At 42.2% G+C, this 23833-nt stretch overlaps 1 protein-coding gene across 1 annotated transcript; it reads right to left on the reverse strand.

The window, feature by feature from the left end:
* Window positions 1-2626: 2626 nt before the first annotated feature.
* Window positions 2627-20641, reverse strand: LOC311104281 (hepatic leukemia factor-like). The gene is made up of 4 exons (XM_084146071.1): window positions 20297-20641; window positions 15463-15819; window positions 4943-5160; window positions 2627-4389 (listed from the first exon to the last, which is right to left on the reverse strand). Exons 1-4 carry the CDS (start codon window positions 20409-20411, stop codon window positions 4174-4176), a joined length of 906 nt encoding a protein of 301 aa, XP_084002197.1. The 5' UTR covers window positions 20412-20641; the 3' UTR covers window positions 2627-4173.
* Window positions 20642-23833: the final 3192 nt, after the last annotated feature.

A 23833-nucleotide genomic window follows, 5' to 3' on the forward strand; every position in this document is an offset into this window, starting at 1 on the left:
TACAGACAGAAAACACATTTCTCCATTGTTCTGTGTAGGAAACCAAACCTTCATTAAAGGAGTTGCATTTCCCCTTTGCTCATTTCCTCCATGGACAGAATGGTAGCCAGACAGAGTCCCAGCAAGAGACCTTCCAATCACTGACCTTGATGCTTGAGACAGCTGCTGGGCCTGGGAGCTTTTTGATCAATCAAACTGGCAGGTGGATGAGGAAAACACAAACGTCACACTAATGTTTATACCAGCAGTTTCATTCATTTAGTACCATGTCCTGAACATACCCCAACTGACCTTAACCCAGCCACCTGTAAATGTTATTTTACTCCTTAGAAATACTAGTTATGTGACATTACTTTCCTAAATGTACACTGAGTATACTAAACATTAGGAACACCTTCCTAATATTGAGTTGCACCCTTTTGACCTCAGAACAGCCTTAATTCGTTGGGGCATGGACTCTACAAGGTGTCGAATGCGTTCCACAGGGATGTTGGCCCATGTTGACTCCAAAGCTTCCCACAGTTGTGTCAAGTTGGTTGGATGGCCTTTGGGTGGTGGACCATTCTAGATACACACGGCAAACTGTTGAGCGTGAAAAACCCAGCAGCGTTACAGTTCTTGACAAAAAACGTTGCGCCTGGCACCTACTACCATACCCCATTCAAAGGCACTTAAATATTTTGTCTTGCACATTCACCCTCTAAACGGCACACATACACAATCCATGTCTCAATTATCAAAAATCCTTCTTTAACCTGTCCTCCCCTTCATCTACACTGATTGAAGTGGATTTGAAAAGTGACATCAATAAGGGATCATAGCTTTCACCTGGATTCACCTGGTCAGTCTGTCATGGAAAGAGCAGGTGTTAATGTTTTTTTATAAACCGGGTGGTTCGAGCCCTGAATGCTGATTGGTTGAAAGCCATGGGCATGACAAAAAAAGTACTATTTACTGGTCTAATTACATTGGTAACCAGTTTATAATAGCAATAAGGCACCTCTGGGGTTTGTGGTATATGGCCAATATACCATGGCTAAGGGCTGTTCTTATGCACGACACAACACCTCCTCGGGCCTTATTGCTTAAGTACTATATAGACTCAGTGTATATAGTAAACAGTTTGAAAATGTTTGACACTAGCAGAAATAACAAGTATGACACTCATCAAAAGAAACTGAAAATACTTTATTAGACACTACAAATTACGGAAAGAAAGGGAGGCCAAGGACTGAATAGCATATGTTATGCATTCATTCCATGACATATAAGACAGAAAACTCCTTTCATTATTGTACCCTCTGTGAAACAATCCATTGGTGTTGCCATTAATACAATGGTAATTAGTTCATTGCAGTGTTTTAAATAAGTAAAAAGAAATAATTGTAAATATATATATATATATATATATATATATATAGAATATTTGCTGCATTAGATCTGAACCTATCCAAGTGGTGATAATGACATTACATTGCTGAGAGACTGAGGAACAGTCAGTGTATTCAAGGCACTGGAATAGACTCAGAATTATGGTAACTTTATTTCTATTCATGGGTGAGGTAGGGAAGTCACTCTACAGGGAGATATGTGGGCAATATGGGACTGGTAATGGCTTTATCCTATTCTTTCATATGGTACGTCCATGGTACAGAATAGCATGTTAAAGTACATGGACACTCACACACCACTAACAAAACCGATATCTGTATGGATGAGCTATAGAAATGTGAATAAGGGAAACCACCTCCTTCAGCCATTTCTCTACAGTGAAAACTTCATATCATCTCTACTCTCACCTTGGCTGGACCATGATCTGCAACAGGTAAGGAACACTACACTATATTTGGTCAATTGTGATATTTAATAAAGTATTATACCAGAATTAGAGAGATTTCAGTAAGCTATGCAGTGTCATTGAGAGTAATATCACTCAGGTAGTGGGGCTTACTAGAACTGCAAAAGTCTAACAATCAGCAGCTACAGTAACCTGAAATTACCCTCCTCCATTGTAACTTCCTTCTAACTAGTGAACATACGCATGGCTCCGAATATTAGTAATCTTAGTTTATACCAGAATATGACTGAAGGTAAACCTTTTCAGTTTTACCATCAAAAGAACTCCGGTGACATATTTTGGTAATCTGAGTGAAGGGACCCATAACAGGAGTCTTCTTGAGACACCTAGTGGTGACATCGAGAACAATCAATAGCAAGGAAGTGTTGGCATCTCCTTTGCAATAGTGGGTCTCCACAGAAACCGATTAAAGATCATTCCATACATTCCATCTTCCGTACTCACAACTTTATTTCATGTTAACGTTGGTGAGACTCGAGATTAAAGCACTACGATTCCATGACACAAGGAACTAAAGGTTACTAACGGCTAAATCTATAGTATATAACCAGTGTCTTCACAATAATGCCCAAAAGTATCCGTTACTGCTGCTGGATTTGGATGAATCTCTGTAAAACTACCACATTATTATAGTTAAGATATCAAAACACTACTATATTGGTTTTCTTTGAGTAATATATTTGTATTCTTTAATAATAATATTATTCTGGATTCTATGCCTTTAAAATACATAGCCAGTAATGTATAGGAAAAATACTGTACAAACAAAACATTAGAATAGCTTTATATAAACATCTCTTATAACCAATATATCATCTCTGTACTGAATCTTTTGGTTTGTAGTAAACTAATTGTTTGGGAGAACCACAGTATTGGACAACACCATCCAACTTTTACATTCATACAGCCATCTTACAGAAGAAGGCAAACACATAGCTACAAAAATACAGATATCTGTATTCATTCTTAAAAGAACCACTCTTGTTAATCATGCTAAAAAAAGGAAAGAATTAAACCACTTTTACAAACTGATTTGCGATTAGCTTGAGGTTTGTGTTCTGAGAAATATTCAAATAAAACAATGAGATGATAATAATAATATCAATGACACAAATAGAAGTCATAATAATAATTAACAATTGAATATTTCAAAAAAATTCATCTGTACATAAATATCAGGCAGATTAGACTGAGGAACATTGCACCAGGTCAGATTGTGAGACACGCGTTAGATTAGTGTAGAGGGGGTTAGCTGAGTTGTGGAACAGGCTGCAGCAGAGACCATTGAGCCGGGGAAGGGAAATCTGTTCACCATCACCATGCTAGCTAGCGCAACTCCCAACAGAAAATGACCATGGCGTGCAACAAGAGACAAGAGGGTTGTGGGTTCTACTGGAGACCAAGAGGTGCTCTGATTGGGGAATCGGTGTGGGAGGAAAAACTTGGTAGCATGAATTAATATAGATTTGGAAAGGATTATTGCTCAATGTCTGATAGAAAATAATTGCTAGTTTTTCTTTTCAACTGTACAGTTATACCGAGGTTTGAGAGAGGTTAAGTGCTAATAAACAAAACAAGAAAAATATGAATCACAAGAGTAGCTTATAGTCCTGATGTGATGAACCGATGTTATAGCGCTGCAAAATGAGAAAAATGGAGACGAAAACATATAATATTAACTGAAGTACAATAACATAAACATATAAAAATAGCAACATGAAGGTACGCGCAGTACAAACCGGCGGAAAACATCCTGTATGCCTCCGTTTGAGAAAGGATGCTACAGGAAGGTACTAGACAGAAAAATAATCCAGACTAACCAGGACATAACAACAGACAGGAACAGGGTCTTAGGTAGGAGGATAATCCCTCAGAAAACAGCACTAGAAGAACATAAGGATGGGGAGAAACGTTACAACAGTTCTCAGTCCTGATCATACGTATAAAACAGGTAAGAAAGAGGAAAAACAAACATGGCATCATTTCCAAAATGAACAATGGAAGGAGGGGACAGGGTAGAGATCCAGAGAGTAGGTTGTTGGCTCATTAACACTCAAAGTACTTGAAAGAGGAAAGTGTGTGTGTATACATACATACTCATACCCCATGTACATTGAGAAAACAGAATGAACAAACAAACGGATGCCAGTGACAGAATTCAAATTCCAAATTATAGAATCATATAGGATTATAATGTGGGGGGGGGGGGGCAGTGCCACCAAAACGGAGGCACATTGTCCTTCAAACTCTTGGGTGACAGTGTGAGAGGGAGGGGTGTGGCATGGATGTTTCCAGGGATGTTGGTTTGGGGAGGTTCACAGGGGCCCGTGCCGAGCCTCGTATTTGGCCACAATGTTCTTGGTGCGGCCCAGCTCCTTCCTCAAGTCGGCCACCTCTGAGCGAAGCGCACCGTTCTCCTTCTCCAGGAAGCCAGCCCGGATGGCAATTTGGTTCTCCTTCAGTCGCCTGGCATCCCGTGACCTCTTGGCTGCTACGTTGTTCTTTCTGCGTCTGGCCCAGTACTTGTCATCCTGGAAAGGGAGGTGAATCACACTGCTGTGATTCAAATTTTTTCACACTACCTGTGGTATCGTAAAAATGTGTGATTCACCTGAGTAATAAACAGTATTCCAAATGTGGCCTATTGTTTTATCTGTCATCATTTTCACTCATTACATTTCCATAATGTTGTTTAAAACTGCCTGACACATTAAATATCCTTTACACCCTGCAGGAAGCCATCTTACCTCAACAAACAAAATAGTACGTGATACACATCTTCCAACAACTGATGAACGACGACATCATATGACCCGGGTTAAGGGTGAATGACCAGGGCTAAACCTGTCAATCTAAATCCTGGCCAAGTTCGCCTCCTCACTATCCTCCCTGAAAATGCTGCTGGTTTTGGGTTTGTGCCAACGCTCCTCCTTATACTGTGGTTTAAAATACTTCTGGTTATTTAGGTGGAATAAGTCCACTTACTGCTTACATAACATAAGAAAACATGGTGCTTAAAGTCTTTGGCCAAACAAGTGGCGAAGACTTTGAACCGTCCACATAAGTAGGTTCCAGGTAGGTTACCTTGAGATCTTCAGGGATGAAGACCTTGCGTGCCTTTTTGATCATGGGCTGTGGTTTGAGCTCCTCTGGGGCGAACTTGCGTTTTCGGGGGTCAAACATCTCCTGTCCGGGCACACTGGACAGGGCCAGGTCTGCAGGGTCGGGCTCGTAGCCCACTGGAACTTGAATGGACTCTGGATCGATGGGGCTGGGGGTGTTCCTGGCAGCTGAGGGCAGCACTGCAGGAGAAAGGCAAAGGAAAACAAGTTAGAAGGCGCCGGAGCGGATGGCTGCCGTTTTATGGAATTTTAATCAACCGTGCTATTTTGTGTGTTTTTTCGTATTGTTTGTAACTTATTTTGTACATAATGTTGCTGCTACCATCTCTTATGACCGAAAATAGCTTCTGGACATCAGAACAGCGATTACTCACCTTGAACTGGACAAATAATTTTTATTTAATGAGTCGGACGAGAGGGATTTGCTCCAGACACCCGACAGGGCCCTCATCCCCGTCATTCGCAGTAGAAAGAAAAGTAGATATCGCGGAAGGAGATCGGGGTGCCTGGTAAGGAGCCGGCGACGAGTGGCTAATCTGCTTTTGCCATCGATACTATTGACCAACTTACAATCGCTTGATAATGAAGTGGACGAACTAAAGGCACGTATATCCTACCAACGGGACATTAAAAACTGTAATATCTTATGTTTAACCGAGTCGTGGCTGAACGAAGACATGAATAACATACAGATGGCGGGTTATACACTGTATCGGCAGGATAGAACAGCAGCCTCTGGTAAGACAAGGGGTGGCGGTCTATGTATATTTGTAAACAAAAGCTGGTGCACGATATCTAAGGAAGTCTCAAGGTTTTGCTCGCCTGAGGTAGAGTATCTCATGATAAGCTGTAGACCACACTATCTACCAAGAGAGTTTACATGTATATTCTTCGTAGCTGTCTATTTACCACCACAAACCGATGCTGGCACTAAGACCGCAGTCAATGAACTGTATACGGCTATAAGCAAACAGGAAAACGCTCATCCAGAGGCGGCGCTCCTAGTGGCCGGGGACTTTAATGCAGGGAAACTTAAATCTGTTTTACCTTATTTCTACCAGCATGTTAAACATGCAACCAGAGGGAAAAAAACTCTAGACCACCTTTACTCCACACACAGACACACGTACAAAGCTCTCCCTCGCCCTCCATTTGGCAAATCTGACCATGATTCTATCCTCCTGATTCCTGCTTACAAGCAAAAACTAAAGCTGGAAGCACCAGTGACTCGGTCAATAAAAAAGTGGTCAGATGAAGCAGATGCTAAGCTACGGGACTGTTTTGCTAGCACAGACTGGAATATGTTCCGTGATTCTTCCGATGGCATTGAGGAGTACACCACATCAGTCACTGGCTTCATCAATAAGTGCATTGATGACGTTGTCCCCACAGTGACTGTACGTACATACCCCAACCAGAAGCCATGGATTACAGGCAACATCCGCACTGAGCTAAAGGGTAAAGCTGCCGCTTTCAAGGTGCGGGTCTCTAACCCAGAAGCTTATAAGAAATCCTGCTATGCCCTCTGTCGAACCATCAAACAGGAAAAGCGTCAATACAGGACTAAGATCGAATCGTACTACACCGGCTCCGTCGGATGTGGCAGGGCTTGCAAACTATGACAGACTACAAAGGGAAGCACAGCCGCGAGCTACCCAGTGACACGAGCCTACCAGACGAGCTAAATTACTTCTATGCTCGCGTCGAGGCAAGTAACACTGAAACATGCATGAGAGCATCAGCTGTTCCGGACGACTGTGTGATCACGCTCTCCGTAGCCGATGTGAGTAAGACCTTTAAACAGGTCAACATTCACAAGGCCGCAAGGCCAGACGGATTACCAGGATGTGTACTGCGAGCATGCGCTGACCAACTGGCAAGTGTCTTCACTGACATTTTCAACCTCTCCCTGTCTGAGTCTGTAATACCAACATGTTGTTTCAAGCAGACCACCATAGTCCCTGTGCCCAAGAACACTAAGGTAACCTGCCTAAATGACTACCGACCCGTAGCACTCACATCTGTAGCCATGAAGTGCTTTGAAAGGCTGATCATGGCTTAGATCAACACCATTATCCCAGAAACCCTAGACCCACTCCAATTTGCATACATCCCCAACAGATCCACAGATGATGCAATCTCTATTGCGCTACACACTGCCCTTTCACACCTGGACAAAAGGAACACCTATGTGAGAATGCTATTCATTGACTACAGCTCAGCGTTCAACACCATAGTGCCCTCAAAGCTCATCACTAAGCTAAGGACCCTGGGACTTAACACCTCCCTCTGCAACTGGATCCTGGACTTCCTGACGGGCCGCCCCCAGGTGTTACGGGTAGGTAACAACACATCCGCCACGCTGATCCTCAACATGGGGGCCCCTCAGGGGTGCGTGCTAAGTCCCCTCCTGTACTCCCTGTTCACTCATGATTGCATGGCCAGGCATGACTCCAACACCATCATTAAGTTTGCCGATGACACAACAGTGGTAGGCCTGATCACCGACAACGACGAGACAGCCTATAGGGAGGAGGTCAGACATCTGGCCGTGTGGTGCCAGGACAACAACCCCTCCCTCAACGTGATCAAGACAAAGGAGATGATTGTGGACTACAGGAAAAAGAAGAGGACCGAGCACGCCCCCATTCTCATCGACGGGGCTGTAGTGGAGCAGGTTGAGAGCGTCAAGTTCCTTGGTGTCCACATCACCAACAAACTAAGATGGTTCAAGCACACCAAGACAGTCGTGAAGAGGGCACGACAAAACCTATTCCCCCTAAGGAGACTGAAAAGATTTGGCATTGGTCCTCAGATCCTCAAAAGGTTCTACAGCTGCACCATCTAGAGCATCCTGACTGGTTGCATCACTGCCTGGTATGGCAACTGCTCGGCCTCCAACCGCAAGGCACTACGGAGAGTAGTGCGTACGGCCCAGTACATCACTGCGGCCAAGCTTCCTGCCATCCAGGCGGTGTCAGAGGAAGGCCCTAAAAATTGTCAAAGACTCCAGCCACCCTAGTCATAGACTGTTCTCTCTGCTACCGCACGGCAAGCGGTACCGGAGCGCCAAGTCTAGGTCCAAGAGGCTTCTAAACAGCTTCTACCCCCAAGCCATAAGATTCCTGAACATCTAATCAAATGGCCACCCGGACTATTTGTATTGCTTAGGAGGCCACTTAGGGGGAAACTAACTCACGTGTGCCTGTTTACATCATAGTATTCTGCCATTCTCTTCGTTAACATGGTTGTGCTTTACCAAGGTGATCCTCTAGAACAGGGGTGTCAAACATACGGCCCGGTCCAATGTGGCCCATGGGTGGTTTGAGTAAAAAATGTAATGAAAGCTAGACAGTCAGGGAGCATAAAACATTCAGAAAAACAATGGATAGGTGACTATTTGTTGCAAATTTTGACGGCAAGGAAATAGAACACATTTTGTGCGGCCCTCCGGACCTCGTTGAAGACCGTATGCGCCCCCCGGGGAAACATTTGTTTGACATCCCTGCTCTAGAATCAATACCAGCCTTGCATGTGAAGATGGACTATATTCTTATGTCCGTCTTATTCTATACATGCTCATCATGTCAATTACTATTTAATCTAAAAAATTCTACAACTGGCTACACCCACAGGGAAGCAAAACAACGGTGGTTGCACATTTTAACCAGCAGGTGGTGCACAGAGAACACAGACACACACAGATAGACAGACCGACAGACAGACACACTCTCACAAACACAGAAGATATGTTATTTAAGCTTTTCTGGGGCCCTGTTATCAGTGCCTCTAGTCAGCTGAGCTCAGGCAGACAACTACATTTTGTCTGTAAATTGACTTAAGGCAACCTCCTCATCAGCCAGCCTCGACATGTGCCTCTGCAATTGCTCTGTGGATGTTACGTAACACCTAATAGATTTCTATTGCACAGAGCAGCAGGTCAGCAGTTGACACCGTTTCACATTCTGCCCTTCATTATTCAGTGGATTAGCATGCTGAAATGAAGCACTTAATTGGATGGCTTCATCAAAACAGCTGTAATTTGATTGGTGGCTAGCGGTGAGCATCTTATGACAGTAAGCTAATAGAGACAGATGTCAGTGTATTTACTTGAGATTCGTCCATTTAAACAGCTTGACAATTACAACAATTCCCAATCAATTGACTGTAGTCTTTTGTAGTTGGTGTGAAAATGTAATGAGGAATGAAAGAAATACAAATTCTCCCTGCTGATGGTGAAAACATTTCACTCAAACAAAATTCAAAGGCCGAACATTTTAGGTCACTTCCTACGTCATGACCCAGTTTTTCTGTGCTTTAAGCTGGCTATGGCCTTAAGCCTTCTGACCTTTAGTTACAGCAGCATTTCTGGCTCCAGACAGTCCTGGTTGAGATTTAAGAGGAGGCCAACATACAGGTCTGACCTGCTTGTACTACTCAATGTTATGCGGAAGGAAGTAAGACAGTTACTCCGGCCGTTTCAGAAGAGAGCCCAAGCCTAGCCATTAGCCAAGGCACCAATCTCCTTCTGACCTTCCTTGATACTACAGTTAACCATAGAATCCAGATTTACTATGTCCACCGTAACTCTCCTGGCTATTCAACCTACAACAACCCAGTCATCAGATCAGCCCAAGACACATCAGCAGAGTGCTATTAGTCCTGGCCCTACCCACACTAGAGGTCCGGTGTGGTTCAGTTGGTAGAGCATGGCACTTGCAACGCCAGGGTTGTTGGTTTGATTCCCATGGTGGACCAATATGGAGAAAATAAAGTATGAATATGTATGCACTCACTACTATAAGTCACTCTGGATAAGAGCGTCTGCTAAATTACTAAAATGTAGACAAGCAAGTGTGACAACTACACTCTAGCGTCACCAGTGAATCACTGCATCAGTAGTCACTGACACATTAAGCTAAAATGGCTGGCCATCCAAAGTGGTACTTCAGCAGGGATTCAATTCAATGCCTCACTTCAGTGAATTGTCAAGAACACGGCGGCTGCATCCAAGGGTGCATGTTAGTCCCCAACAACAACAGGCCACTGACTCACACTGTCAGCTTAGCGCCAAGCTACTTACAAGGGCTAAATCAGACGCTGTCCAAAACAATCTGTCAAAAGTAGATCACCTGTATACATAACAAGCATGGTGGCCCAAACTTTCCCTCTGGAAACAGCCTGTCTTATCACTTTAACCATTAATTCTGACCAGATTACTGGAGTAAAAATACAGTGACATGCTTTACTGGCTAAGAGTGGCCTGGTGAAAAGCCTGGCTGATAGTGGCCTATAGTATTTGGTTGTGACCTCTCATCTACAAATCTCTGATAGGAAGAGACAACACACACCCGTCTGACAACGTGTGTTCAACGTCCACCAAATGTTCAACGTCCACCAAACATAGATAGACAGTAAGAGCTCTGCGTCTTGTTCCTTCTCTTGTAGGTCAATGCTCAGATTTGCATTGTGTGGGTGGGTGGTAGAACCAGTGCATATGGGACGGAGGGCTAAGTTGGCTCTGACCTGACTCTGACCTGCCTGTTCTTCCTCTGACCGCTGGACAGTCAGGAAAGAAACTCAAACCCTCTTTAAACTGGTTTGATTTTCATTAACATTTTAAGCTCGACCCCTAAGGAATGACAACATCGAGGCTGTGCCTTTTCCAACCAATCTTCAAAATTAAGTGTGAGCTAGGGATTCATATTATGGTATTAAGTTTTTACTGTATATGAATGTGATGCTAAACAACATGGAGTCAACAGGAGAACTAACCACACCTCCCCCTCAATCTGTTTCCATAGGTACCACACACCTTTATCAGACAGTCACTTCCATGGCACACAAGTTTAGACCTGACCTTTGACCTTGTCTACGTTCCACTTCCCTTGTGGCCCCTGCCAACAACACACCATAGGCCCCTTATTGAACCAGCAGTGGGACCAGCTAACTCCACTGAATATCTGCTGTGATAACAAAGCTATCTCAGGCTGCATTGTGCTTGGATGCAATATGGAATTGGGAGGTTTGTGGGGCGGGCTAGGCTGGAGGCGTATGTTATAGCAGTATAGCCTTGGCCATGTGATCTCACCAGGGTTCAGCCTGTGCCTCTGCTATGGCTCCGACTGGGATCTGTCTGGTGAGGGAGAATTAAAAGGGAGGAGGGAGGAGATGCTCATGCCATGACAAACTCCCGTTAGCAGTGGGGCGACACATGGCAGATGCATGTGTCTGTCAGGAAGACCTAGCCGTACTCACGTGCATAATGGGGCGAGGACAGGCCCTGTGAAACTGTACCAGACAAAACACACACACTCTCTCGCACTGAGACAAATATACACGCACATACACATACACCCTCACATGCTGGGATTCTTTGTACTGTAACTGTACAGATGTACTTCTTTGACATGAGTGATGGACTTGTGTCCAGATGTACTATTACTACCTGTGGTGAGGCCAAAAACTGTTTACAGTACCACGTCAAGGTTTGTTCCCAGCTTTTTGTCTTTCTTGTTTACTTTGTGAAAGCAGTGGGGAAATAAATACTGTTCACTGCACACTGACCAAGGACATGCATATGGCTATATTTGGCATGAGTAATCATTTCATCATTAGAAACAAACTATTACACTTCTGTCTGCGACTACTTTCAAGGGACAAGTTAAATCATATTAAATGTGTCAAACAGAATGCCATACATCAAAAGAAGTTATGTGAAAAAGAAAAAAATATATGTCTGGATAAGAGCGTCTGCTAAATGACTAAAATGTAATGTAAATGTAGGGCATTTACAATTCCTTCAAATGTGATTGCAAATCACAGTAAAGCATGCTGGGTGGATCAGAGTCATATTTCAGAAGATTTATATGTGTGAGATCCAAAATGTCAATTTTAAGTCAAGGGAAGAAATATTCCACCTCTTCCTTACCATGTAAGGGGGGGGGGGGATTTATACAGTAGAGTATCGTAATATTATTTACGACAATATTATATTGATTCTATGACTCCAAGTATCGATTCTCAACAACAACAAACATTTTTTGCTAGGTAGTTGACGTTAGCTGGCGCTAGTCGGCTGTACCTGTGCCAAAACGTTGGTATTTCTCCTTCTATAGCTTGGCCTCAATCTTCTATTAAAATGGTGAGCCAACATGTTTTCAACACTTTTATTTCCATGACTGATCAAAACTCGCTTTTCGGCTCTCTCGTCCCTCTGCAGCAGACATAGTGAGCAATATGTTTGGAACATTGAATAAACAAAATCGCAGTATCAAATCGCAATACATATAGAAGCGTGATACATATAGAATCGCAATAAATATCGTATTGGCACTTAAGTGTCGCGATAATATCGTATCGTGAGAAGCCCTGGCAATTCCCAGCACTACCATTTAAGTGGTAATTCATATGAATTCAAGTCTACTACACAGGCCAGTTTCACTAGACCACCATCACTGTTCACATTGGGACTTGGTAGATCATGAATGACTAAGATGAAAAACCTTTGGACATACACTACCAGTCAAAAGTTTGGAGACACCTACTCATTCAATGGTTTTTCTTAATTTTTTACTATTTTCTACATTGTAGAATAATAGTGAAGACATCAAAACTATGAAATAACACATATGGGATCATGTAGTAACCAAAAAAGCATTCAACAAATCAAAATATATTTTATATTTGAGATTCTTCACAGTAGCCACCCTTTGCCATGATGACAGCTTTGCACACTCTTGGCATTCTCTCAACCAGCTTCATGAGGTAGTCACCTGGAATGAATTTCAATTAACAGGTGTGCCTTCTTAAAAGTTAATTTGTGGAATTTCTTTCCTTCTTAATGCGTTTGAGCCAATCAGTTGTGTTGTGACAAGGTAGGAGTGGTATACAGAAGATAGCCCTATTTGGTAAAAGACCAAGTCCATATTATGGCAAGAACAGCTCAAATAAGCAAAGAGAAACGACAGTTCATCATTACTTTAAGACATGAAGGTCAGTCAATACGGAACATTTCAAGAATTGTGCAGTCGCAAAAACCATCAAGCGCTATGATGAAACTGGCTCTCATGAGGACCGCCACAGGAATGGAAGACCTAGAGTTACCTCTGCTGCAGAGGATAAGTTCATTAGAGTTACCAGCCTCAGAAATTGCAGCCCAAATAAATGCTTCACAGAGTTCAAGTCACAGACACATCTCAACATGAACTGTTCAGAAGAGACTGTGTGAATCAGGCCTTCATGGTCGAATTGCTGCAAAGAAACCACTACTAAAGGACACCAATAAGAAGAAGAGACCTGCTTGGGCCAAGAAACACGAGCAATGGACATTAGACCGGTGGAAATGTGTCCTTTGGTCTGGAGTCCAAATTTGAGATTTTTGGTTCCAACCGCCGTGTCTTTGTGAGACGCGGTGTGGGTGAATGGATGATCTCTGTGTGTGTAGTTCCCACCGTAAAGCATGGAGGAGGAGGTGTTATGGTGTGGGGGTGCTTTGCTGGTAACACTGTCTGTGATTTATTTAGAATTCAAAGCACACTTAACCAGCATGGCTACCACAGCATTCTGCAGCGATACGCCATCCCATCTGGTTTGGGCTTAGTGGGACTATCATTTGTTTTTCAACAGGACAACGACCCAACACACCTCCAGGCTGTGTAAGGGCTATTTGACCAAGAAGGAGAGTGATGGAGTGCTGCATCAGATGACCTGGCCTCCACAATCCCCCGATCTTAAACAAATTGAGATGGTTTGGGATGAGTTGGACAGTGAAGGAAAAGCAGCCAACAAGTGCTCAGCATATGTGGGAACTCCTTCAAGACTGTTGGAAAAGCATTCCAGGTGAAGCTGGTTGAGAGAATGCCAAGAGTGTGCAAAGCTGTCAAGGCAAAGGGTTTAACACTTTTTTGGTTACTACATGATTCCATATGTGTTATTTCATAGTTTTGATGTCTTCACTATTATTCTACAATGTAGAAACTAGTAAAAATAAAGAAAAACCCTTGAATGAGTAGGTGTGTTCAAACCTTTGACTGGTACTGTACATAGGTCTATTGGAATAAAATGCAGCAGAACGTGTTTCGTGTGAGTGTTCAACTTCTATTCAATCTGAGGATGTTTACTGATAATGGTGTCTTAACTCATATCCATAAACCCTCAACAAGTATGGGACAAATAATATAGCTCACACCAAGCAGAGACATAGTAAACATGAGATTATGTTATACACTGGAACATTGTAAAAGGCAGGTTTCCATACAGTGTGTATGTGATTATAAGCATTGTATTTGACACACTGTGCTCTACCAACTATGGTAATGACAAGATATCACATACCAACCAAAATACCTACTAAAGTTACTATAGAACACTAACCAATTCCCTTTAAACATTTAAATAACATACTTATAAATGATGTGATAATACCTTATTTACGTATACTTGATTTAAAAAAATTGGGTTATAAAGACATCTACCATCCTCATCATTAAAAAAACAATTACAGCCAATAGAACCACTATTTTCCCCTCGACTAGAAGATTCAGATAGGATGTCCATTGTTTAGCAACAAAGAATTGGTTAACACAAACCAGATCACACCTGCCTGCTCCAACAAACACACCAATTACACTGACACTCTTATTCACACCCCCACTTTCAAGAGGCTGAAACCATGACAACTAGCTTTATGGAAGATGTTTTCCTTGGTGAACCCTGTAAATAAGGCAAGTTTTCCTCACGCCTCTAAAATCACTGGACTCCAGGAATGTGTTTCATTAAGGAGGAATGTTTCTTTCTGGTTGTGTCTCCAGTAGGCAGCAACAGATCCGGTCAGGGCAGATATGTCAGGATTCACCTTAGGCAAACAAAGCATAACGGAGCATCGCGTGCCAAACAACAAAATGAGCCTAATCTCAATCAATATAGGAATTTCATTGGGTATGTAGTAAAACTGTAAATGTTAATGTTTGTTGACATTTGATGACAAAAATGACACAGTTGTGGGATCAAAACTATCACCCACACAAGTTGTACAACTACTGTCCCTCCAGTTTAACTTTCTAGTACTTGGCACAATGCCACTCAAGCTCCAAAGTCCAGGGCCAGAATTGTAGAAGAAATGTCCTAGCATACTCAAAGCCCCTGAAGTAGCCTAAATACTGAGAAACCTATATCTGTGCTTTTGGTCAGAGTGGAACGGGATCTACAGTAAACGCAAAAGTTCAGTGTTGAGAAGACAACCTGGTCATGATGTGCGTGCTGATAAGCTACGTCGAGTACAGCAGGTGAACAAACAGCACCTGGCGCATATTATTAGAAAGCTCTTCTCCTACAGCTAAGGTTTTGATCATGGAGATTTGCCCTAATTTGAGAGCTATAGAAGGGTTGTGTGTGTGTGTTTGGTTGACGTTGCAGATGTTTGCCCTCGTTTGAAAGTGTTCCTGTGCTGTGTGCTGTGTGCTGTGTGTTATGGTCTTTTACCTGCTCTGGCTGGGGGGCTCTGGATACAGTTCTGGGAGACCATGGCTGTATGAACGGCGGTAGTGGTGTGGCTGCTGAGGTCGACCACAGAGGGTGTGGGGGGTGCAGGTGGAACCTGCTGGATAGTGGGCTGCCGGGGCTGCTGTGGCTGGTTTTGGTTATTCAGAGCTGAGTTTGCAGGGATGCCATTCTCTGACAGAAACTCTTCCAGGTCCATGTACTCCAGCTGAAAGTTGTCACCATCATATGGCAAGGTCTTGTCCCACAGGGTTGGCCCCAGGAAGGCCGACTGTGGAGTATTGGCCCCGCCTTCATCATCCAACTTTTTCTCTTTCTCCTTCTTCTCTTTTCCCAAACCTGCAAATATTTGGAGAGAGTCATAATGTATCACTGTTAGACCAAAACAGCCAAACAATGCCTTTTCAATGTCAAAATGGCTAAGCCAATAAAAGGCCAAGGTTTTAAATGTATATATACACAATATCTACAGCCCCTGATTGTTGATTATGTGCCTTGCAAAAGTATAAATCCCCCTTGGCGTTTTTCCTATTTTGTTGCATTAATTTAAATGGATTTTTATTTGGATTTCATGTAATGGACATACACAAAATAGTCCAAATTGGTGAAGTGAAATGAAAAAAAATAACTGCGTGCATATTTATTCACCCCCTTTGCTATTACATTTACATTACATTTTAGTCATTTAGCAGACGCTCTTATCCAGAGCGACTTACAGTTAGTGAACACATATATATATATATATTTTTATACTGGCCCCCCGTGGGAATCAAACCCACATCCCTGGCGTTGCAAACGCCATGCTCTATCAACTGAGCTACATCCCTGCCGGCCATTCCCTCCCCTACCCTGGACGACGCTGGGCCAATTGTGCGCCGCCCATGAGTCTCCCGGTCGCGGCCGGCTGCGACAGAGCCTGGATTCGAACCAGGATCTCTAGTGGCACAGTTAGCACTGCGATGCAGTGCCTTAGACCACTGCGCCACTCAGGAGTCGAGTCTATGAAACCCCTAAATAAGATCTGGTGCAACCAATTACCTTCAGAAGTCACATAATTAGTTAAATAAAGTCCACCTGTGTGCAATCCAAGTGTCACATGATCTCAGTATATATATACACACACACCTGTTCTGAAAGGCCCCAGAGTCTGCAACACCACTAAGCAAGCGGCACCACCAAGCAAGCGGCACCATGAAGACCAAGGAGCTCTCCAAACAGGTCAGGGACAAGGTTTTGGAGAAGTACAGCTCAGGGTTGGGTTATAAAAAAATATCTGAAACTTTGAACATCCCACGGAGCACCATTAAATCCATTATTCAAAAATGGAAAGAATATGGCACCACAACAAACCTGCCAAGAGAGGGCTGTCCACCAAAACTCACAGACCAGGCAAGGAGGGCATTAATCAGAGAGGCAACAAAGAGACAAAAGATAACCCTGAAGGAGCTGCAAAGCTCCACAGTGGAGATTGGAGTATCTGTCCATAGGACCACTTTAAGCCGTACACTCCACAGAGCTGGGCTTTACGGAAGAGTGGCCAGAAAGAAGCCATCGCTTAAAGAAAAAAATAAGCAAACACGTTTGGTGTTCACCGAAAGGCATGTGGGAGACTCCCCAAACATATGGAAGAAGGTTCTCTGGTCACATGAGACTAAAATTGAGCTTTTTGGCCATCAAGGAAAATGTCTGGCGCAAACCCAACACCTCTCATCACCCAGAGAACACCAAAAAGCATGGTGGTGGCAGCATCATGCTGTGGGGATGTTTTTCATCGGCAGGGACTGGGAAACTGGTCAGAATTGAAGGAATGATGGATGGCGCTAAATACAGGGAAATTCTTGAGGGAAACCTGTTTCAGTTTTCCAGAGATTTAAGACTGGGACGGAGGTTCACCTTCCAGCAGGACAATGACCCTAAGCATACTGCTAAAGCAACACTCGAGTGGTGTAAGGGGAAACATTTAAATGTCTTAGCCCTCAATCCAATTGAGAATCTGTGGTATGACTTAAAAGATTGCTGTACACCAGCGGAACCCATCCAACTTGAAGGAGCTGGAGCAGTTTTGCCTTGAAGAATGGGCAAATATCCCAGTGGCTAGATGTGCCAAGCTTATAGAGACATACCCCAAGAGACTTGCAGCTGTAATTGCTGCAAAAAGGTGGCTCTACAAAGTATTGACTTTGGGGGGGTGAATAGATATGCATGCTCAAGTTCTGTTTTTTGTCTTATTTCTTGTTTGTTTCACAATAAAACATATTTTGCATCTTCTAAGTGGTAGGCATGTTGTGTAAATCAAATGATACAAACCTCAAAAAAATCCATTTTAATTCCAGGTTGTAAATCAACAAAATAGGAAAAATGCCAAGGGGGGTGAATACTTTCGCAAGCCACTGTAGGTCTACTTGAGGTGTATTTGAATGTTTATATTCTTTATGCAAATAGATACATAACCAAACTACAGTAAACACCCCATCAACTTCAATAGCAAAAGCATTAGGCTATCTATATATTCCTATCAAGTTGTTGACAAATACGTCAATCTAAATGTATCTAGACTGGCTACTCTTCGGAATACTAACTATGGTGTATTTACAGTAGATTGCAAACTTCCAACAGTAGTACATGGTAATTTTACATGAAGTAAAATTGTGGGACTTGCTTTAGCTCTTTAAAAGTATTTTTGTAGTAGTGTTCAGATTTTTGTCTAAGTTGTTGGGAAAGTGGTCAAAATTCCAGTTGTTTTTAAAAGTTGAGATAAAATGTAGTTGATGTGGTTAATAAAACAGCTGTGTTGTTTGATTGGTAGAAGATATTTATGTTCTGATTTGAATAGCAGAGAAGTAGACCAAGATGGCATATCCTCAAAATTTTGGGGAAAGTGGTCAAAGTAGCTGATTTGTGTCAAAAGTCTAAATGTTTACTCATTGTCTCATGCTAGAAATGTGCTCATCCAGTGCTATAATTTGACATTTCTGAAAGTTATATGACAATTCAACAGTGGGAAGTTAGCTTAATGAATGCAGTTGATACCATTACTAAAACAGCTGTCACTTATGATCAACAGAAAATCATTCTGTTCTGATTTCAGATTTGAATGTGTTGTCACGACACCAGAGTTTTGACTTCGATACCAGGTTTAGTATCACAATACTCGATACCAAAATGATACCAATGGAAAAAAAGAAGGCGTATTAGCCAAAGTCACAGAATGGTACTTGATCCAGATGGATCTTTTGAGTTCATTATCATTACATTTTAAATGTTTTAATGTATTCATTAACTAATCAATTTCACTGTTTTTTTTTACCTAACTACATAACCACATAATGGTCATCATTTATTTGAATGGTAAATCTCTAGTCTATTGATAAACTGGGTAAATCAAGATGTAGCCTAGGCCTATTTACAATACAGGGGAATGCATATTCAATAGGAGTGTGCACATGAGTTATTGACCTTGTTTTGGCTGATTTCATGGGGCTACAGAAAGTACTGAAGTTTCGGTATACCGTGAAACACTCATTTGAATAGCAGAGAAGTAGACCAAGAAGTCATACCCTCTAAGTTTTTGTCTAAAGTGCTGGGAAAGTGGGCAAAATGTCAGCTGTACGGTTTTACCGTTAGAATATATTTTTGTTGCGATTTCAGATTTCATTAGCAGAGAAGTAGAGGAAGATTCCATATGCACTAACTTTTTGTCTAACTTGTTGGGAAAGTGTCAAAGTAGCTGATTTCATTGTTCACAGTGCATATAATGTTGGATGTAATGATGTTACAATGGGACCTTTAGAATGTTTAAATCCCTTTAAAGGAAATCCCTTTAAAGTGGATGGAGGACAAAAAGAAGGGCAAAAAGCTTAATAGTTTATAAAGTGTAAAAAATATCAAAAAGTTGTACACAAGCACACTGGTCCTGACCACTCTGCACTTCTTAAAAGTTTGAATTACGTTTCTAGCTTAAACGGTGTACGAAAAATAGCATTCTAAATAATAATAAGTACTGTATGACAAACATTTACAGTGGGACGTTTTCTGTCGCAAGTCACGTTAATTAAAGCGATAGCTGCTACACTGTATCCTTATAAGGCTGGAGCTGTCAGACCAGGAATGTATTTTGACATTTAACTACACAAATTGCAACCATGATGTATCATACTCCTTCCAGAACTGGCTAGATGTAGTAGTAATAATACATTAGACTTAAAGCGGCAATCAGCTGTACAAACAATAACAAAGCGAATCCCGACCCTGGTTCGGTAAAAAGCTGAGGGATGGGGCTATAGAAATGTAACCACTCTCAAATTCATAGACAGAGTTATGGATTCAAGGACTAACCATCCATGATATCAAAGTTGTTGTTTTAACCATGCTTTGAGGCTATATTGTGTTTGTTTACCTTTTCTTTGTTTACAAACGTTGGAGTAAAACAAACTTATATTTTAGGTTCTGATGGGGTATGACAGTTGAACTAAGCTCATGAGCCATTTATAAGTTATATTCCTCAAGAATCAATGGTTACATTTTAATTTATAAATCCAAAAATGTATGTAGCAACTCCAGATTTCCCCTTTAATTTACACTTGATTAAACACCAATTCTTAGTAACCGCTATATAAAAAAAAAAAAGGTGGAAAACACCGGGCTACTGAAATATTGTAGCCAGCGGAGACGTTGTTTTTTCTGCATTGTATCTCGCTTGCTCGCGCGCTACAACACTGACAGATCAAGATTGAAAGCGAGACGGACCAAACAATCGTCTCAAAAAAGACAGTAAACTACCGCGCAACAAATGTTTTGATGTCTGCGTTTTGTTTACCTTCTTCATGATGAAACGGCAGCTTCATTGGATTCTCCAACAGGGATTTCAGTACGCCATTAGTTGGAGGTTGAAAAGATGAGTTTAAAGGAACCGGTCTGGCCATGTTCTCCATTGGTCTGGAGGACGATAGTATAGCCTACAATTGCTGTAATTCCAAAAGAAGACCCAAGTTTGAAAAGATGTTAAACAAACACCAAACCTCAACGCTTGACCCAACCTGGAGTTGCGACCGAGAAATTGAAATCCGCGCAGAAAAGAACAGTTAAGGTTTTCGTCGAACGTCGCTAGTTAGAGAAGGCAGGAGAACTAGCTGGATGTGAAGCTCAAGATGGTTCACAATCCATGTGCGGACACCGATGTACATGACGTCAAACCTTTGGCAAATACATTAATACCGACTCTGCGAATGAAATGGAGGGAAGGAGGGTCTGACCACTGCTGAATAGGGAACTTGTTTCATCATTTTTTTTCTCAGCCCTTTTCTCCTTGAAAATATATATGTCAATTGACAGATTACTTCGACATGGCGTATGTGATCGTTGTACTACCCACATCCATTAGGCTTGGGATGTAGTGCAAGATCAATAGATTGAGCCCCCCCATACATTTCTCTCTCTCCCCGTTAGGCTACACTGGTGGCAGCAGTGGGATCATTGTGGTGCTCTCTCAGGGCCTTGTAAGCATGTGGGGCTTTGAGTGAGAGGACATACAACCCTTCTTTAAAGAGGGGAAATAATGTAATTTATGCCTACTGCAATATGGTGTAGTGAGCTTCGTAGGACATATACCTCTACACAGAGGACTGTGTTATTAGGTGCTCACCACTGCAATAGGATATGTATTGAGCCCCCGTGAGCCCCTATCATAGCTCTCTCTCTCTCTCCTGTACATTCAATAGACAATCATTTAAATCTTGTTTCCACCAAACTGGTAACTAATCACCACTAAGAAGATGTTATTATTATTTTTTTTTATTGTCAAACACACCGGATAGGTGTAGTGAAATGTGTTGTTTTACAGGGTCACCCATAGTAGTATGGCGCCCCTGGAGTAAATTAGGGTTAAGTGCCTTGCTCAAGGGCACAGCAATAGATGTTTCACCTTGTCGGCTCGGATATTCGAACCAGTGACCTTTCAGTTACTGGCCCAATGCGCTAACTGCTAGGCTACTAAAATGAGTAGGCTTATAACAGGTGTGCCAACTGTACATTTCTTAACCTTAGATCTATAGGCCTACTATTGGCCACAGAGTCATTCAATTATATACAAACATTTATTTTCTCTCTCCATTATGCCCTACAAACACTTAAACTATGGCCTACAACAGCCCTCTACAATCATTTTATTTCTTAAAACATAAAACGAATCAATTAGAATGATGCAAGTACTAAAAATGCCCAGGACATCTACAGCACCTGATGTCACAGGAAAGCCAAAAAGATCATCAAGCACATCAACCACCCGAGCCACGGCCTGTTCACCCTGCTATCATCCAGAAGGCGAGGTCAGTACAGGTGCATCAAAGCTGAAAGAGAGACTGAAAAACACCTTCTATCTCAAGGCCATCAGACTGTTAAATAGCCATCACTAGCCGGCCTCCACCCAGTACCCTGCCCTGTAACTTAGTCACTGTCACTAGCCAATTACCAGCCGGTTACTCTACCATGTACCTTAGAGACTGCTGCCCTATGTACATAGACATGGAACACTGCTGACTTTAATAATGGAACACTGGTCACTTGAATAATGTTTACATACTGTTTTACTCATTTCATATTTATATACTCTATTCTAGTCAAGGCCATCCTATTAAACTATTGCTCTATATATACTATTCTATCCTACAGATACTCAATATTCTATCCACATACTGTCCATAATGTCTATACATATCATCACATACATATATATATATATACAGTGGGGAAAAAAAGTATTTAGTCAGCCACCAATTGTGCAAGTTCTCCCACTTAAAAAGATGAGAAAGGCCTGTAATTTTCATCATAGGTACACGTCAACTATGACAGACAAAATGAGAAAAGAAATTCCAGAAAATCACATTGTAGGATTTTTAATGAATTTATTTGCAAATTATGGTGGAAAATAAGTATTTGGTCACCTACAAACAAGCAAGATTTCTGGCTCTCACAGACCTGTAACTTCTTCTTTAAGAGGCTCCTCTGTCCTCCACTCGTTACCTGTATTAATGGCGCCTGTTTGAACTTGTTATCAGTATAAAAGACACCTGTCCACAACCTCAAACAGTCACACTCCAAACTCCACTATGGCCAAGACCAAAGAGCTGTCAAAGGACACCAGAAACAGAATTGTAGACCTGCACCAGGCTGGGAAGACTGAATCTGCAATAGGTAAGCAGCTTGGTTTGAATAAATTAACTGTGGGAGCAATTATTAGGAAATGGAAGACATACAAGACCACTGATAATCTCCCTCGATCTGGGGCTCCACGCAAGATCTCACCCCTTGGGGTCAAAATGATCACAAGAACGGTGAGCAAAAATCCCAGAACCACACGGGGGGACCTAGTGAATGACCGGCAGAGAGCTGGGACCAAAGTAACAAAGCCTACCATCAGTAACACACTACGCCGCCAGGGACTCAAATCCTGTAGTGGGAGACGTGTCCCCCTGCTTAAGCCAGTACATGTCCAGGCCCGTCTGAAGTTTGCTAGAGTGCATTTGGATGATCCAGAAGAGGATTGGGAGAATGTCATATGGTCAGATGAAACCAAAATATAACTTTTTGGTTAAAAAAACTCAACTCGTCGTGTTTGGAGGACAAAGAATGCTGAGTTCCATCCAAAGAACACCATACCTACTGTGAAGCATGGGGGTGGAAACATCATGCTTTGGGGCTGTTTTTCTGCAAAGGGACCAGGACGACTGATCCGTGTAAAGGAAAGAATGAATGGGGCCATGTATCATGAGATTTTGAGTGAAAACCTCCTTCCATCAGCAAGGGCATTGAAGATGAAACGTGGCTGGGTCTTTCAGCATGACAATGATCCCAAATACACCGCCCGGGCAACGAAGGAGTGGCTTCATAAGAAGCATTTCAAGGTCCTGGAGTGGCCTAGCCAGTCTCCAGATCTCAACCCCATAGAAAATCTTTGGAGGGAGTTGAAAGTCCGTGTTGCCCAGCGACAGCCCCAAAACATCACTGCTCTAGAGGAGATCTGCATGAAAGAATGGGCCAAAATACCAGCAACAGTGTGTGAAAACCTTGTGAAGAGTTACAGAAAACGTTTGACCTGTGTCATTGCCAACAAAGGGTATATAACAAAGTATTGAGAAACTTTTGTTATTGACCAAATACTTATTTTCCACCATAATTTGCAAATAAATTCATTATTAATCCTACAATGTGATTTTCTGGATTTTTTTTCTCATTTTGTCTGTCATAGTTGACGTGTACCTATGATGAAAATTACAGGCCCCTCTCATCTTTTTAAGTGGGAGAACTTGCACAATTGGTGGCTGACTAAATACTTTTTTTCCCCACTGTATATATATAT

Source organism: Coregonus lavaretus (genome assembly GCF_964263955.1).
Source record: "Coregonus lavaretus genome assembly, chromosome: 28".
NCBI classification, from domain to species: Eukaryota; Metazoa; Chordata; class Actinopteri; order Salmoniformes; family Salmonidae; genus Coregonus; species Coregonus lavaretus.

What these genes read in the sequence shown, in the direction of transcription:
- LOC311104281 (XM_084146071.1), bottom strand. Translation starts at nt 20,411, where the DNA reads ATGGAGAACATGGCCAGACCGGTTCCTTTAAACTCATCTTTTCAACCT. An exon ending in GAGCCCCCCAGCCAGAGCAG is followed by an intron (nt 5,161 to 15,462) that starts GTAAAAGACCAT and finishes TTTCTCCTGCAG; the next exon opens with TGCTGCCCTCAGCTGCCAGG. An exon ending in TCATCCCTGAAGATCTCAAG is followed by an intron (nt 4,390 to 4,942) that starts GTAACCTACCTG and finishes CTCCCTTTCCAG; the next exon opens with GATGACAAGTACTGGGCCAG.